At 34.1% G+C, this 19,508-nt stretch overlaps 1 protein-coding gene across 2 annotated transcripts in view; it reads right to left on the reverse strand.

Annotated features, from left to right (window-relative positions):
* The window catches only part of Kap-alpha3 (karyopherin alpha3), a 98,346-nt gene that overhangs the window by 61,192 nt on the left and 17,646 nt on the right, over nt 1-19,508 (reverse strand). The window contains exons 2-4 of one of the 2 annotated variants that reach the window (XM_089103484.1): nt 14,170-14,272; nt 7,819-8,011; nt 2,356-2,516 (exon numbers count right to left, since the gene is read on the reverse strand). In XM_089103484.1, the coding sequence (XP_088959610.1) occupies nt 2,356-2,516; nt 7,819-8,011; nt 14,170-14,272 (457 nt within the window). Of the gene's footprint in view, nt 1-2,355; nt 2,517-7,818; nt 8,018-14,169; nt 14,273-19,508 lie in introns of both variants that reach the window. The other variant, XM_089103483.1, reaches the window with a different exon arrangement.

Below are 19,508 nucleotides of genomic sequence, written 5' to 3' on the forward strand. Positions count from 1 at the left end.
ATAAAAACATTATATGCCCCCAGAGCATAACTTGCAACCCTTTCCCTGAGCGCTGTGGGGGGGGGTTGTTATCCTCAAAGACCTAATTTCCAGAACTTTCATCTACGTTGAACAGAATGACTATCTCAAAATTTTGATTGAATGTGTTTGGGAAAAAGGTGGGCGTGAATGGGGGGTTAGTTGCCCTGAAAGCACTTTCGACTATTTAAAAGGGCATTAGCCCTTTGAATTTCCAATCGAATGAGCCTTTTTATGAAGTTTCTACGACAATACTTTCTATAAAAAACCTTATATGCCCCTAGGGCATAACTTACAACCCTTGCCCTGAGGGCTGTGGGGGAGTGTCCTTCTTAAAAACATAATTTCTATCTGGAAATCAACTACGCTAAACAAAATGGCTACTTCAAAATTTTGATTGGATGTGTTTCGCGAAATGGTGCGTGTGGAAGGGGGGTTAGTTGCCTTCCATTCACTTTTGACTATTAAAAAGGGCACAAGCCACTCCGATTTCCAATTGAATGGGCCCTTTCGAAATTTCTACGACAACTTCTTCGATACGAAGTGCCCTGGTCTAAAGGAAAAAAATAACAAATAATACATTGTGCCAACATCATTTTTATATTCCCCCCTGGCATAACTTAAAACCCTTGCCCTGAGGGTTGTGGGGGAGTGACCTCCTCAAAAACATATTTTCTATCTGGAAATCAACTACGCTGAACAATATGGCTATTTCAAAATTTTGATTGGATGTGTCTGGGAGAATGATGGGCGTGGGGGGGGGGGGCTAGTTCCCCTCCAATCACTTTTTACTATTAAAAAGGGCACTAGCCAATCCAATTTCCAATCGAATGAGCCCTTTTCGAAGTGTCTACGACAACTCTTTCAATACGAAGTGCCCTGGTCTGAAAAAACTAAAAAAAATAAATAATACATTGTGCCAACATCGTTCTTTACTTAGGCAGCGCTACTGCGCTGCCTATGATAATGTCCCAGTTAGTAATTTTCACATCATTTAAACTATTGACAGTATTAGCCCCTCACGAAAAGCAAATTGTCCTGCTCATCATCAATTCTATTCAAAGATGTTTTACATAAATTTGGAAGGGGGATTTATTAAACTAACAACTAAGCTTAATATTAATTTATTACTAATAAATGATTCATTAATTATTAATTAATAGCTAATAATTGAATAATGTCAAAGCTAATAATTAAGACTTCATATTTAAAAGCGAGTAAAAAAGGTAATAATATAAAAAAGCTAATAAAAGCTAGCAATTAAGCTAATATTGATTTAAAATTAATAATAAGTTTATTAAGCTATCCAAACAATGCAAAACCGGCCATTTCCTAATATGAAGAATAAAAAATTACTAAAAATCAAAAACAAGGATAATTTAAAAACTAGTTTATGCCAATGGCTAATTTAAAGCCCTCTTAGTGATAGCATGATAACTTTTCAAAAGCTAACAACAATTACTGAAGACCCATACCCTTTGGAACTGAATTTATATTCAGCGATGTCAGAAAAGGGTTGAGATCCCCTTACCTATATACTAGACCTACATCATAAATTACCTATTTAATTTCCCTAGCATATTCAAAAACAAACAAAATTAAAGAAAACCCAAAGCGCTTGCAATTAAATTTCTAATTGAAAGATAAGCCAGAAAAGGGCCAAAAACTACCAAAATCAAAGCATTTTCAACACATTGTGCCTAAATAATAGCAAAAGAGTATAAAAAGCAGATTTATAGAGCTTCAACAGCCTATATACACCTTCTATACCTGTCTATACCTAACCTTTTTACTCACTTTTATTTACTTTTTTTATTTACTTTTTATTTACTTTTATTTACTTTTATATTTACATTTTTATTTACATTTATATTTACTTTTTTATTTTTATTTTTAACACTTTTATTTACTTTTATATTTACTTTCCGTAGCGGTAACTAGCTAAAAACTGAACATAGTTTAATTAATAATTTCGTAGCCAGTAATATTAAAACGACAAAGTAAAATTTTAAAACGACTTTAATAATTTGGAATTTAATGTTTAATAATTAAACTGATTACTTAAATTTAATCTATTAATTATTTAATAATAATTTAATTTAATAATTCAAAAACTAGATTATAGCCTCAGCCAAATCAAATTCATTTTAGTCATAACTTGTTAAAATGACGTCATAACGTGTTAATTTCAAAAAAAGTTTATTTAACAAATATTTTATGAATAACATCCCAAGGTGGGTAAAAAAAAAAATTCGGTTATGTCAAAGCCTGAGCAAAAATTTACCAAATTAAAATACCAATTAGATTTATTTACCAAATTAAATGAGCTAAAATTACCTAAAGCCCAAACAGCCTGTTCACAGACATTGGGGTGTGGAGATTTGAGGAGTTCAATGAATACAGGGACCGCTCCAGATTCAACAACTGCTTGTGTTTGAGCTGACGTACCACTGGCTATGTTCGTTAGTGCCCAAGCTGCTTCAAATTGGAGGTTGGGGCTAAAAAAAAAAAGTTAAAAGGAATTCAAATTATAATCCATTCTTATGGCAAATCCCAATTAGTATGGGTAATTTACAAGAGAGGGAACTGGCACTAGTATCGACAAAAAAGAACTCAGTGCCATCTAGCGTTTGGTGAAACTAGGCATTTTGTTCAGCAGAATAATAAATATAATTTCTGTAGTTGGTAAAATTACTGCAGTAATAAGTGTCTGGTCTCAGTTCCTGAGAGAAAAACGATTACAAAGCTTGAAAAATGTCAGGGGCCGCCAAACACTAGATGGCGCTGATTGTTTTTTTTTTTTGTTGAGGCTAGCGCCAGTTTCCACTCTTATAAGTTACCCATACTCTTCGACAAATCCTCTAATATTAAAATTGGCTATTGAAAGAGTGCCGCTTGAGGGAACCATTTATGGACTCTGGCCATTGGAAAGGCCACACACGCCCTGGAACATAGAGATTGCAAAAAGAAAATAGCCAAAACTGAATAGCTAAAATTAAGACGTTTTAGTCAGAAGTTCATACCCAAAAACAACTCAATTAAAATATTTAAAACATCAAATTCAAAACCAAATAAATATCAGAAAATATCAAAATATATAAAATATCACAAATATGAAAACCTATAGAGTGTAGAATGTAATGAAACGCAATTTAGATGTTAAGCACGCAAAAATAAAGTTTTTTCGTGAAGTGAAGCTCAAATAAGAAAAACAGGGGTGAAGAAAATTTAAGAACTTGCAGGAACAACCTTAAACTCTCCTTATTTGGGAGGAGCGGATAAAATGACGAATATTCAAAAGTCTTGACAGAATATGCTATTGTGCCAATAACTTTGTACCTGGGTTTCGTATATGTATGTGTTCAAATGGTGTTTTATTCATCTATTTTTAAATATATATATATATATATATATATATATATATATATATATATATATATATATATATATATATATATATATATATATATATATATATATATATATATATAACCCAAATTTAAATCCGGTGGGGACTGCAACTAAACCCTGCCTGACCCAAGGTTTCCTCCCTGAAGGGGTAGTGACTCTCACAGTAAATTAAAAAAAAAATCACCTAAAAGTTAGGAGCAATACTATAACTTAAAACGAACAGAAATTACTCCCTATATGTCGAGGACTGCCACTTCCTCAGCCCTCGCCAAGTAAAACTATCAAATAAGCAGTTTTAGTAACTGAAACTATAACTTCCCTACCAAATCAGGTACCGTGCCAAAATCCCCCAAAGGGACACTACAGGTAGACTATAACTACCGTGCCAAATTTCCCAGAGAAAAATCTCAGTAAAGCCTACATGAGCATCAGTCTGTATGAAAGCTGAATAAATGAATTTCCATATTTTCTATCAAACACAAAGGTTGGAGCAACGTCTGTAAAATCTAAGAGAATCCGATTCAAATCTGACTGTCGTAAGATCTTCTCCCTCGAGGAGTAGTATAACCTTGAGGTAAGTTCGATTCCATACCTCCTGAGCGGATCCTTTTTGATCATCGACTAATTCTACATACTGTAGACTTGTATAAATCCAATAATGAAACAAGAATCAGGCTAACCTGATTCAAATTTAGATCAGAGTCTCGATTCATTTTAGCATGGATCGGATTTATCACATTTTTTCCAAGGGTAGCCACTCCTCGAGGGAGAAGGTTAGAATCGGGACTTCGATTCAAGCATGCCTGTCGCAAGGAATTCTTCCTCGAAGAACGGTAACCCTTGAGGTAAATTTAATTCCATACCTACTGCAGTGGATCCTCTTTGATTATTGGCTAATTTTAGATAACGCCTCCAATAGAGCTCGACTAAATCCAATGGAGAAACAACAGTCGTCCTACCCAAGCTAAAATGTGATTTCCCTTAGTTCTCAGGATGAGGAACTGAAAATTTCAGTTTAAGTACCGAAGACTTTAAATAGAAAAAAAAGAAAGTTCGCCCCAGGGACCAATCTTAGGAATATTCAGGCCAGAAAACTGTGATTTTCTAATATTATTCTTTTGACCGTTTCAAAATTATGAAGTTATTAGGGAGGTATCCTATTTTCGCCAGTGTTGCCGCGTTGTCTCATGAAATAAATAGGCAAAACTAATTAGTTACACTTTGCAACGCTTTTCTTATCTAAAAACTCAATCATTAACAATTCGTTGATCCCCAAAGACAGCTACATCTTTAAAGGAGAGCCCTACTTTCTTATGTTTTCCAGAGAAATTGCCTAAAGATTGCTCTGGGTATCCAGCTGACTGTCCGTATATCAAACAGTAGGCTATAAGAAAATGTGGTTCAATCCCGCTTTCTAGGGCTATAATGAGAGAAAGGCTTAGATGGCTAGGGCGCGTCCTCCGGATGACAGATTACCAAAGATTGTCCTTTCTGGCCATCCGTCTGGGGCTGCACGGAAAGCAGGTCGTCAGAGGTTGGGATGGATAATAAAGAGAAATGGAAACTTCCTGGAGGGGTGTAAAAAGGGAGGCTATGAATAGATTAGGATGGAGAAGGAGCGTGCATAGCTGTGTTGTTCTCAGGCGCTGCACTGTGCTCTTTGCGCTGCGATGAGTGGTTGGTAGTAGTTTGTAGTATACTTTCTTGAGCTATTTTGCGCTGCATCTTTTTCACTTATTTTTACGCACATTTCGTTTTCTTCTTTTTTTCGCCCCCACCCCCTCTACCAAAAACTACATGTGGACATCTTTTTTAATTAAAATTCTATTGAATTCTCCATTTTTTTTCTAATTTACAAGTGCAATTTCCCACTAACTAATTAAAGAAATCAGATTTCATTTTCACTGTCTTTGGTACTTCTATAGTACTTTTACTGTCTTGGCCCAATTTCCCAAAATTTATGTTTTTAGCACACAGTCTGTGGCACAGCACTTTGCTGTGGCGCGATATTTAACGTTATTCTTTTCCTTCTTCTCTCAGGTGATAATGGGGTTTCCAGTCCCATCTTTTTACCCTCTTCGAGCTTCTTCAATGCACTACTTGCAGCATTTTATAGATCTTGCAATTACTCTTTGGATACAAGGCACTGGATTATCAAACTGAATATTTCCAGTTCACTACTATTTCTCAGGGTGAGGTCAGACAGGCTTTTTTCTTGAAGGTGAGAGTTTGCTGCATTTAAGGTAATCTAAGAGTTCATTTGGAATATCAGTTCATGTTCAAGAGTTCATCAGAGAAGATAATTAACTAGTAACGTAACTAACGTTAAGTAACGTTACTTACCTAGAAGGTAAGTAACGTTAATTGAAACGCAACGTTACAACGTTACGTTCAATTAGGCAATGGTCAGTAGCTTCGTTTTTAATGTTGCACAACCTACCACATGGGGGAGGGGGAGCGACAGTGAATAGGGGTTTAGGTAAGTAAATTCTTGGAAATTTCAGGCCATTTGCACCTGAACGTGCAACTTGAACCTGCATCTGAACTACGATACATTTTGAAATCGATTTTGAAAGAAGCTCCTCATTTTTTAAGCAACCACAGGGGGAAGGGGCTTTACCTTCTAAATTCCCCCCCCCCCCCCCTCTGGATTTAAAAAATACTTTTTTAGCATTTTTATAATAGAAAATGGAAAAACCGAGAGGCTGAATCTACGTTCTGAAGACTTGGTTGTGAGTCAGCATGAACTCGTCTTTTGGATTTTTGGGGAGAATTATTTGGCCAAAAAAGGGCAAAAAAATAATTAAACATATTCACTAACCATATTTCTAGCATTAAATTCAACTCACATTATACATAATAATGAATTTTTTTTTTATCTACGGCTCAAAGAAGGAGTTCAAGTGCGCACCTGATGAAGCTTTATTACTAGGCGTCTAAACATAGATGGGAACACTAACGACTCATGAAGGGTGAGTGAAAAGTTGGTTCTGATTTATGAAAACTACCTAATGATCAGGAAATTTTTCATCTCAGAAGAAGCTGATGAACTGTTTTCGTTATGTAGGAACTTGGTATTAGTTGTTGTTTTTAGCCCAAATTTGAGGCGAATTATAGCATTTTGCATAGTTTCAACTTTTTGCTACCGGGCTTTAGCACAAACACAATAAAAAACGAGACCATAATCAGTGGATGTTCTGGGCTCTGTTGCACCCGGCGCAAAAACTTGATTGCCACCCCTTACTCTGTCTCCAACAAAATTTACGCAACAATTTCAGTAACTAACAAAATTATTTCCAGTTTAATAATCAATTAATAACTTATTGTTTAATTTTTTTATTTATTATTTAAATAATTTAATTATTATTGTTTGATTATTTTTTAGTTCTTTTATCAATTTATTAATAATTTATCTGTTATTTTCGTTAATTAACTGCACCCTTTACTTCATTTTAATAAAAATAAAATTTAAAAATTATAAAAAGATTATAATCGTTGGATTATTTATTTGAAATTTTGCACCCCTAAAATTTTGTGCCCGGGGAAAATTACCCCTCTGTCCCTCCCCTAAGACCGTCTCCGACCATAATCTATTTGAAGCTTATTTGGCACTTGTAAAACTATAGCAATCTTCTCATTATAGCCCCATGGAGTGGGGGTATCTTTGTATTATTCTCATTTTCCTTTCATGATCTTTTTATTGTATTTTGAATGTGGAATTGATAGTTAAGATTTGTAATTGGTAATTTTACCAAATTACCAATTACCAATTACCAAATAACCAATTACCAAGATAATTTATGTGAAGAAGAGCACTAGATATTTAAATTTCCATTCAAATAATACCTCTTCCAATATTCTACGACCAAATGTTAGACCTGGAAAAAAAAACAAGACACTTATACGCTACCCACGAGAAAATATGATTTTTCTTGTTGTTCTTGGTGTATACCTTCAGTAAACGGTTTTTGACAATTTTGAAAATAAATTTCTATTTTAATATAATTTAATTTTTGAGGGGTTTCAGGCTCTATCCGTAATTTTAAAAATTTCTTCGTGTAATTCCAAATTACTATTCAGTTGCACCTGAATCAAAATTACTATTTTCAAAAGTGTTTAATGGAAAATATTTCTCACAAGACAGTCTCTTTAAAACCTCGATTTCCTTATTTTGACAACTATGGCACATGGTTCCCTCTTTACGAGGTTACAGCTATTACTAAAACAATGCATACACACTTTAGCAAATTCTGCACATTTTGGACTGGATATTTTTCTGCATTCGGCTTTTTTTTTTTCTCAACTCGGAATTTCCGAAAAAAAATTAAATATAACGAAAAAATTAAATAAGTAAATATGTAATAAAAACAAATATAAATAAATCCGTACTTATCAACTATTTGAAGACAATTCACCAGAACTGGCAAAATTCCACTTTGAATTAAGGCATCAATTGGTGGATTTTTATCAGATGAAAGGAGTTTCCGGGCCCTTTGGACAGCTTGTAACTGAATCTCCGGATCACCGCTAGAGGCACTTATTACAATCTGCTGTAAAGTCTCAAATGACAGCCCTTCTTCATCTGAAACTCAATAAATGAATAATTTTACCAATAATATTAAATAGCAGACGGTAGAAGGGTGTGATATTACCCTATAGAATTTTAACCTGGATATAAAATGATAAAGATAAAAACGAAGTCTATACACACGATTAATTAATTGAGAATAGAATGTCACCATGTCACTCGTCTTACATCAGTCCCCCCCTCCTCTCACCCACTCAATTAAGTAAATGAATTACATTTTCACTTTTTTGCTCAAAATTATACACAATACGAGCAGGATACAGTCTTTTCAGAATTTGCTCTTAATGCTTATTCTAGATATATTCCTTCAAGTTAAGGGAATTCACGGGTTAAATCACTCCCCACGAACTGATCCAAAGATCCTGACATGGAACGTAGAAGAATTTTAGCCAAAAAAATACACTTTTTGAGGCTTCGTCCCCCTCCTGAAATGTCCTAATTGACATTTTCTACCACCTAGCTTTTTTGGTTTTCTTTTTTGAGCATTTTTTACAAAAAATTTGGAGTGGTTGGCGGGGCGGGTATTTTCAACCAAACGATTGAAAATATGTGCATTACTTTTGTCACCAATCGGACTGAAGCCATGACGGAAGCCATTTTAATATTTAATTGACATTTTCTACCATCTAGCTTTTTTGGTTTTCTTTTTTGAGCATTTTTTACAAAAAATTTGGGGTGGTTGGCGGGGCGGGTATTTTCAACCAAACGATTGAAAATATATGCATTACTTTTGTCACCAATCGAACTGAAGACATGACGGAAGCCATTTTAGTATTTAATTGACATTTTCTACTATCTAGCTTTTTTGGTTTTCTTTTTTGAGCATTTTTTAAAAAAATTTGGGGTGGTTGGCGGGGCGGATATTTTCAACCAAACGATTGAAAATATGTGCATTACTTTTGTCACTAATCGGACTGAAGCGATCCTGAAGCCATGACGGAAGCCATTTTAATATTTAATTGACATTTTCTACCATCTAGCTTTTTTGTAATGCTGTTTTAATACCATTTTTAAAAAATTTTTGGGGTGGCTCGCGGGGCGGGTATTTTCAACCAAACGATTGAAAATATGTGCATTACTTTTGTCACCAATCGGACTGAAGCCATGACGGAAGCCATTTTAATATTTAATTGACATTTTCTACCATCTAGCTTTTTTGGTTTTCTTTTTTGAGCATTTTTTACAAAAAATTTGGGTTGGTTGGCGGGGCGGATATTTTCAACCAAAGATTGAAAATATGTGCATTACTTTTGTCACTAATCGGACTGAAGCCATCCTGAAGCCATGACGGAAGCCATTTTAATATTTAATTGACATTTCCCACCATCTAGCTTTTTTGTAATGCTGTTTTAATACCATTTTTACAAAAATTTTGGGGTGGCTGGCGGGGTGGGTATTTTCGACCAAACGATTGAAAATATGTGCATTACTTTTGTCACCAATCGGACTGAAGCCATCATGAAGCCATGACGGAAGCCATTTTAATATTTAATTGACATTTTCTACCATCTAGCTTTTTTTGTAATGCAGTTTTAATACCATTTTTACAAAAAATTTGGGGTGGTTGGCGGGGCGGATATTTTCAACCAAAGATTGAAACTATGTGCATTACTTTTGTCACTAATCGGACTGAAGCCATCCTGAAGCCATGACGAAAGCCATTTTAATATTTAATTGACATTTCCTACCATCTAGCTTTTTTGCAATGCTGTTTTAATACCATTTTTACAAAAATTTTGGGGTGGCTGGCGGGGTGGGTATTTTCGACCAAACGATTGAAAATATGTGCATTACTTTTGTCACCAATCGGACTGAAGCCATCATGAAGCCATGACGGAAGCCATTTTAATATTTAATTGACATTTTCTACCATCTAGCTTTTTTGGTTTTCTTTTTTGAGCATTTTTTACAAAAAATTTGGGGTGGGTGGCGGGGCGGATATTTTCAACCAAACGATTGAAAATATGTGCATTACTTTTGTCAATAATCAGACTGAAGCCACCCTGAAGCCATGACGGAAGCCATTTTAATATTTAATTGACATTTTCTACCATCTAGCTTTTTTGTAATGCTGTTTTAATACCATTTTTACAAAAATTTTGGGGTGGCTGGCGGGGCGGGTATTTTCAACCAAACGATTGAAAATATGTGCATTACTTTTGTCACCAACCGGACTGATGCCATCATGAAGCCATGACGGAAGCCATTTTAATATTTAATTGACATTTTCTACCATCTAGCTTTTTTGATTTTCTTTTTTGAGCATTTTTTACAAAAAATTTGGGGTGGTTGGCGGGGCGGATATTTTCAACCAAACGATAGAAAATATGTGCATTACTTTTGTCACTAATCAGACTGAAGCCATCCTGAAGCCATGACGGAAGCCATTTTAATATTTAATTGACATTTTCTACCATCTAGCTTTTTTGGTTTTCTTTTTTGAGCATTTTTTACAAAAAATTTGGGGTGGTTGGCGGGGCGGATATTTTCAACCAAACGATTGAAAATATGTGCATTACTTTTGTCACAAATCGGACTGAAGCCATCCCGAAGCCATGACGGAAGCCATTTTAATATTTAATTGACATTTTCTACCATCTAGCTTTTTTGTAATGCTGTTTTAATACCATTTTTACAAAAATTTTGGGGTGGCTGGTGGGGCGGGTATTTTCAACCAAACGATTGAAAATATGTGCATTACTTTTGTCACCAACCGAACTGAGGCCATCCTGAATCCATGACGGAAGCCATCTTAATATTTAATTGACATTTTCTACCATCTAGCTTTTTTGTAATGCAGTTTTAATACCATTTTTACAAAAAATTTGAGGTGGTTGGGGAGGGATATTTTCAACCAAACGATTGAAAATCTGCACATTACTTTTGTCACCAATCAGACTGAAGCCATCCTGAAGCTATGACGGAAGCCATTTTAATATTTAATTGACATTTTCTACCATCTAGCTTATTTGTATAACTGTATATTGGGGTGGTTGGGGAGGGGTATTTTCAACCAAAGGATTGAAAATCTGTACATTGCTTTTGTCACCAATTGGACTGAAGCCATTCTGAAGCCTAGACTAAAGCCATTTTAATATTCAATTGACATTTTCTACCGTCTAGCATTTTTGTAATACTGTTTTAATACCATTTTTACAAAAATTTTGGGGTGGTTGGGGAGGAGTATTTTCAACTAAACGATTGAAAATCTGTACATTACTTTTGTCACCAATCGGACTGAAGCCACGACGGAAGCCATTTTAATATTCAATTGACATTTTCTACCATCTAGCTTTTATGTAATACTGTTTTAATACCATTTTACAAAAATTTTGGGGTGGTTGGGGAGGGGTATTTTCAACCAAACGATTCAAAATCTGTACATTACTTTTGTCACCAATCGGACTAAAGCCAAGACGGAAGCCATTTTAATGTTCAATTGAGATTTTCCACCATCTAGCTTTTTTGTATTACTGTTTTAGTACCATTTTTACGAAAATTCTGGGGTGGTTGGGGAAGATTGTTTTTAACCAAACGATTGAAAATCTTTACATTACCTTTGTCTTCAAATGGGCTGAAACCATCCCGACCCCAGGCTGTCAGTAACCTTGAATACAGATTTATCTTATCCCCATTTTAATTGAAAGAATATGTTCATATTCTGCTATTGTACATCTCGAATTGTTTGAATAGGTCTTTTAGGAAAACAATTCTATTTTGCTACTTTTAATAAAATCGAGTTTGTTTTTTTTACAAAATAATTTCTTTCTTTTTTTTTTATCCTGTATGAAGTTTTAAGCCAGTAAAAAGAACGAGAATCGTTTGAGTCACACGATTTTGACAAGTAATTCCTCTGATTTTCTGTAATACAATGGGAATCTCTTTATTACGAAAGTTAAAACTCTCCCACAACACTATGTCCCAAAACACTATGGATTTTAGAGGGTTGCTTATGGTAGTGTCCCAAAACCCTGTCCCAAACAAAATATCAAAACTGTCCCAAAGCCTATCCCACAACACTACGTCCTAAACAAAAGATAAAAACTGTCCCAAAGCCAGTTCCACAACACTATGTCCCAAAACACTGTGAATTTTAGAGGGTTGCTTATGGTAGTGTCCCAAAACAATGTCCCAAACAAAAGATCAAAACTGTCTCAAAGCCTGTCCCACAACACTACTTCCTAAACAAAAGATAAAAACTGTCCCAAAGCCTGTTCCACAACACTATGTCCCAAAACACTATGAATTTTAGAGGGTTACTTATGGTGGATAAGCCTCATAAGATTTTATTTCCTTTGAAATATAGAATAATTTATTTGTAGAACCCCTCCAAAGGTTCATGTTTGGTTAAACAACAAGCACAGTTTTTTTTTAACAGGATTCCATATTACAGTTCTAATGGAATTAACAACACAGACACACTAGTCATCTCATGGCAGAACTTTGATGGCGACATATTTAGAAAAAACTTGAATTTACTGACAATACAAAAGTTCCACAACGATTCTTTCAAGGCAAGGTTCCAAAAGGTGTCATCCTTGGTGTACCCCTATTTGTAAACCTTAATGTCATAGTAAACACTTTAGCCTACACTCTTTTATTACATCAGTCCTTTTAAAAGCAATTAGCAATAGTTAGAATTTAGTGAAGCCATGTTCTTTCTTGGAATAATTAAAGAGTATTATTTAAAAAGCATAAATTTATCAAGATAACCAAAATATAAGAACTAAACATAATATTAAATTAAATTTCATAACTAGTCAGGAAGGGGTGTCTCAAAATAGCATAGTGGTTCTCATCCTTCTACTTGCTATAATAATGAAAAAGAAAACCTATACAAAAGAACAAATCGCTTAAAAATATAGTAATAATAATAACTGGATTAATAATATTAAATAATAACTGGAGCTTAAGAGACAGTTGGGCTGGAAATTTCTAAGGTTGCATCATGGGTACTACTACTGCATTGTGCTACTACTTACATTGAACTACTACTACTACTAACAACAACCCACCATCCAAGGCCAACACAGCTACGCGCACTCCTTCTGCAACCCAATCTAATTAAAGCCTCCGTCGTTACGACCTCCCAAGAAGTTCAAATTTTCCTTAAATCCTTCCTTATTACTCTCTTATTACTCCTCCCACCCAATTACTCCCTTCTTCCACCCCATAATAATGCTTCTTCACTTAGTTCAAGATTTTAGATAATTTTTTAATGTAAATATGAAAATTATTTAGTTAATGTAGGCTATTTGCCACCCATGGATAATGCAACGGGTCTTAGTCTTCCCAAAGTAATTTTTTCCATCATTTTAGGTTCACCAGTATTAGGTTTTTGCCCCCCCCCTTCTCTTATCTCATTATCCCCCCCCCCTCCTCCTCATTATGATGAAAAAAAATATAACTGCAACACAAGAGCAAAAACATATAAAACATCTATAGAGCTTAATAGCTTCTTAAAATGGGATTTCCAAAGTATTCCCAAGAATTTCCCATTGCTGTAGATTCCATAAATTTCTAAACTATAACTGGTAAATAATACCTTATAATCAATAATATAAAAAACAAAATATTGCAAATAAAAACAAAACATTACGAATAAATATTAATGATTGTAATAATAAAGCTTTTAAAATATGTTTGAGTCATTCAAATGCCAAATCAATATAGTTAATGGAAAACATTAAAAATCAAGATACAGCACAGATTTTGATTTTAAGGTAGCCTACACCCGGCAAAAATAATCTTGAGGTTATTTTTGGGAGAGCATGCAAAAGGAACACTTAAACACATCTAAACAGGAAGCTGGAGAAAGTGGCTTATAAAAAACATAGACAAATGCTCAAAAATTTTCTACCTATTAGCATTAGCCCTTACTTTTTTTAGGAAACATTCAAGAGAGAAGATAGTTGACCCTGAAAGTGGCCTTTAAAATTAGGTGGCCTCGATAGATTTGACTTCTTTAAAAATGAAACCTGTTGGCTAGTGATTACATTTGCTTTGCAGTTGGGGCTTTTTGATTACAGTATACAAAGCTTGTGATAAACCACCAGCAGTGGAGCAATGGCGTCTTCAGGGGTGGGGAGTTTCTATCCTTTTTAAGACCCAAGAAACATGAGAAAATGAATTTAATAAAATGGTAAAATTACCTGCAGTTTCTGCTAATGGAATATTTCTTTTCTTTAACAAAATTTCCTCTTTTTTAGCTTTTCTTAATTCTACTGTCTCTTCATTTCGTCTTCTTCGCATTTCCTAAAATAATACAAAGGCATATATAAAATACAAGATATAATAATAGCACTTGCTTGAGTGTTTGTTACAAGAAATGTAAGAAAAGGCAAAAAATATGTGCTTTTTGGTCATATGATAGCTAAAGATATGCTAAGACCCTCTACACAGCTGGGTAAGAACTTCTATAACTAGATCCTAAGCATGCGCCTAAAAATTACAATTTTTCCTGCATGAACTGGTTTATCCAAGTCCAAAGGCGCTCTATAAACTTTTCTTGACTGTCTACCCAGCACAGCATAAGTATATACACGAACAGTAGCAAGAACTATACTCTCCATTAAAGATTTTTGAAACATCTGTCTAGACCTCTCTTCATGACTCCACCTCTTTGTGCATGCGCAATGGCAAATGTTTAGCGCATTACGACGGCTTATGCTGTGATCTGACTGAGCGCCAAGAAGCAACTTCCCAGTCAGTGCACTATGATGTGTGTCATTTTTGAACAAAATTTTTGCTACTGTTTATATATACTTATACTGTGCCACACAGGTAACTGTGGAGGGAGATGTTGTCTAGTACTTCCTCCCCTGAAATCTAAAAAGCTACATAAAAAATTATGCTTTTGATTATTCAACAGATAAAAGACCTAAAAATAACTTTTTCTACAGTTCACAATTAAAATATAAAAATTATAGCCTAATTTATTCTACAGTAGCCAAGCTGCTTATACTACTTCCTCAGGATTATAGGATTTATGACACAATTGACCAAAAATATTGACTAATTAAGTTAAGCTGCTTATTATTTAATTTAAATTACTTATAACTTTAATATAATTACTAATTTTTTCCCTATGTCCCACTAGAATAAGGTATAGGAATGGGACAAGGAATCATGGGGGAATGAGACTATGAGTCACAATTTTTTTTACCCATGAGGGTTTTCAAGACTGTTTAAAATATATCCAATTGTTTCTTGTAAGTTCAATAGCATTAAAATCCATTAAGACTGCGTTGTAAGTATTTTTGAAGACCACACTGCCTTACCATGATGTTCAAATAACAGTTTAATAGAGACAAATTCTTTTATTTCACAGTGAAATGACAACAAAAAATCTTCTGATGACGGCCTTGTAGCCTATATGTGACCAAGATATACAGAGCTTTATTGCTGTTTCACTGTCAAATAAAAAGATTTGTCCCCATTGAACTGTTATTTGTAAAACTGCTATAATTATTAAATGAATCGCTGCTAGACAAGATGATATTAATAAAGGACAATAACAGAAAAGTAATACAGGTGTTTTTTGGTGTGTTTGGGTTTTTTCCTATTTTTTTTTTTTTTTTTTTTTACCTGGGTGATAGTGAAGGACAACCTATGTACTTGGGCGCTCTATTTGCAAGTTCATCACCACAGCTAGGTTAGCTTTCTATTTGATATTCGTGACTAGTAGAGAGCTGATAGAGAGACAAGGGTAGACTTGGAAAGCAAATCCAGGGCACTAGTAAAAAATATGCCTAGCTAGTGTTTTAGTATAAAACTTAAACTATTAATAGACAGACTTAACTTAAATAGAAAACAATACTAAAACTTAAACTTTATTTAAACACTTTTGTACTACTTGAAACAAAGAACTAAGGAAGAATAATATAAATTCTGGAAAGCCAGCTTTTTCTATCTACAGAAAAGACAATTTCCAGCTATGAAGCCAATTCTGAAGTTAATCTATGATGCTAACACTACCAAACCACCTCCGTTTTAAACGTGTCTGTGAAGTATTTTTAGAGTCAAAAAGAAAGTTCATTGTTAAACTGGAATTAATTTGCAAAAGTTATACAAAAAACAACACACAAAAATATTGATTTTTTTGTGTACAGTAGAAATATGAAGTCTTTAGGGTGCTTTTTTACTGTATAAAAATGAAAGCACTTTAGGATGTCTGTATATGGTTTGAATTTGCTAGAATTTGCAAAACTTCTGCAAATTAAGCCCAGTTCAACAATTGACTCCTTTTTTGGTTCTAAAAATAGCATTTAACTTTAAAGAAAGATTTAGAATGGAGCTGAAGATCACAGAATAACTTTAAAATTCGTTATCATATCATGGCCCAAAATTGCCTGTTTTATAAACAGAAATACTTGACTTTTGAAGGTCTATATTATGGTTCATCAGTTCTTTGTTTCAAGCAATACTAAAGCATGTGTCTACAGTTTAAAGTTTTATATTACTATCTATTGGTATTATGGTTGGTGAGGTTGGTTATGATTTCTTCAAATTGTTAGTGAGATTGGCAATAATTTTCGCAAATTAAGCCCAGCCCAACAATAGACTTCCTTTTTTATTCTGAAAATGGTATTTTATGATTACTGTATAAACAGGTACGAAATGAAGCTGTTTGGTAGTGTTAAGATCACAGATTAACTTCAGAGCTTGCACCATAACTAGAAATTACCTGCTCTAAAGATACAAATAACTGGCTTCCTGGAGTTTATATAATAGTTCATTATTTTTTTTTTTGCAAGTAATACTAAAGCATGTATCTAAAGTTTAAGCTTTATACTGATTAAATAAAAAAAACAAGTTTTTTTAACTGAAAGTAAGGAGCGACATTAAAACTTAACACGAACAGAAATTATTCCGTATGTGAAAGGGGCTGTCCCCTCCTCAATGCCTCGCTCTTGACGCTAAAGCTTTTTATTGTTTAAAAAAATAAATTTGAGAGAAAGAGTCAAGCTTTAGCGTAAAAATTTTTCGAATTAATACAGATTTTGATTTTGGCTCACCATAGGCTACATGAATAATTAAAACAAAATTTGCATATTAATTTTGCCGTTTTTTGGTTAAATGGCTTTCTCTAAAGTTGTTTAATTTTATTTACGAACGTTTTCATTAGTAATAAATATAAGTAACTTACGAATTAACTTACGTAAGGAACTTCTATATTTGTATTTTTTTACTACGTATATTAGGGGTTCGCCCCCTAGTCAGTACCTCGCTCTTTACGCTAAAGTTCAAATTTTGTTCCAATTCTTTAAGAATGACTTCTTAATCACAAAGGTCTTTAATTAGAATAAATAGTTCTTATGAAAGTACTAAAAAGAACTTTAGCGTAAAGAGAAAGGTATTGACTAGGGGGCAAACCCAACCATATAATTTCGACGTAATAATTTCTGTTCGTTTTGAGTTTTGATCTTACTTTCAGTAGAAAGAATCCTTGTTTTTTTATTTAATATCTGATCGTTTTTTTTTCAATAATGCTGGGAAATCCAGCCCTTCATAGCAATGTCCCTTCCCCCATGAAAACTTTCTCCCATGTATCCCCCAACCCCCCTCCCACTACCAGAAAAAATCCCCCCCATGAAAACGTCTGTATACTTCCCAATAACCTATGTTATATGTAAACATTGGGCAAAGTTCATAGCTTGCAGCCCTTCCCCCGGGGACTGTGGGGGATTAATCATCCTCAAAGACATAGTTATTATATTTTTCGACCTTGCTGAACAAAATGGCTATTTCAAAATTTTGATCGGGTGACTTTGGGAAAAAATGAGCGTGGGAGGGGGCCTAGTTGCCCTCCATTTTTTTTTTTTTTGTCACTTAAAAAGGGCACTAGAAATTTTAATTTCCGTTCGAATGACCCTTCCCGCGATCTTCTAGGACCACAAGGTCTATACGATCACCCCTGGGGAAAAGAAAAAAAAACACATAAACACGCATCCGTTATCTTTCTTCTGGCAAAAAATACAAAATTCCACATTTTTGCAGATATGAGCTTAAAACCTCTACAGTAGTGTTCTCCGACACGCTGGATCTGATGGTGCGATTTTCATTAGGGTTCTATGACTTTTAGGGGTTGTTTCCCCCTTTTTTCGAAAATAAGGCAAATTTTCTCAGGCGCGTAACTTTTGATGGGTAAGACTAAATTTGATGAAACTTGTATAGTAGGGTCCTTGATAAACTTATATAGTAGGGCCTTGATAAACTTCTATAGTAGGGTCCTCTGATACGCTGAATCTGATGGTGTGAGTTTCATTAAAGTTCTACGACTTTTAAGGGTTGTTTCCCCCTTTTTTCGAAAATAATGCAAGTTTTCTCAGGCACGGAACTTTTGGTGGGTAAGAGTTAACCAGATGAAACTTATATATTTAAAATCAGCATAAAAATCTGATTCTTGCGATGTATCTATTGGCATCAAAATTTCGTTTTTTAGAGTTTTGGTGATATTGAGCCAGGTTGCTCCTTATTTACAGTTTGTTACCACAAACTGTTTGATATATATTGATATAATGGTAAGTGAAATTGCTTATAACTTCATCAAATTATTGGTGAGGTTGGTGATAACTTTTGGAAAATCATCCCAATTCAACAAAAAACTTTCTTTTTTATTCTAAAAATGATATTTTATGACTACTTTATATACAGGTCTGAAATGAAGCTGTTTGATTAAGATCACAAATTAACTTCAGAGCTTGCATTATAGCTAGAAATTATCTGCTCTAAAGACAAAAATAACTGGATTCCTGGAGTTTATATTATGACTCATTAATTCTTTGTTGCTAGTAACACTAAAGCAAATGTCTACAGTTTAAAGTTTCATAATACTACAGATAGGCCTAATAATTGGCTGGGGAAACCAATTGCACCATGAACCATTGGCACAAATAGATACCATTGGTTGGTGAAACAAATGATGTGCCTTGTTGATCAGTCTGTCATTGGTAGTTGCTGTTAAATAATTCTAACAGCAACTTGATCTTTTTTCTTCCTTGGGTTTTTAATAAACTTTGAATTCTATACTGTAAGTTCTAGGGACTTTTTTATTCTAGATTAGGGACTTTTTGCTAACTTGAAAATTAGTTGAGTTAGGTGAATGAAATTTTAAGGAATAAACCCAGGGACTAAAATATACCCTTGGAATATATTACCAAACTAGTACATCAACCCTTTTCTTAATTCTTGGGCTGTCTAAAGCTAAGACCTGTCAAAATTCGGACTAAAACTTATATTTTTTTTAGTTTTAATATCTTTTTGATTGGCTTGAGGTCTTGAAAATACAATTCCTGTTATTTCATTGGAATTTTAAACCATATCAAGGGTTATTTCCTAAATTTCAGAAATAGATCCAGCCCAAGGATCTTTAAAACTATAAATCGGGATTGGAAAAAGGTGTGGGACTCAAAAAATTTCCTTGTACCTCATTTGAACAGACAGAAAAAGTCTGTTCATATGAGCAGATTCACTTATATAATTTATTTGC

Source organism: Artemia sp. Qi Xiang Cuo, chromosome 17, assembly GCF_049724085.1.
Source record: "Artemia sp. Qi Xiang Cuo chromosome 17, ASM4972408v1, whole genome shotgun sequence".
NCBI classification, from domain to species: Eukaryota; Metazoa; Arthropoda; class Branchiopoda; order Anostraca; family Artemiidae; genus Artemia; species Artemia sp. Qi Xiang Cuo.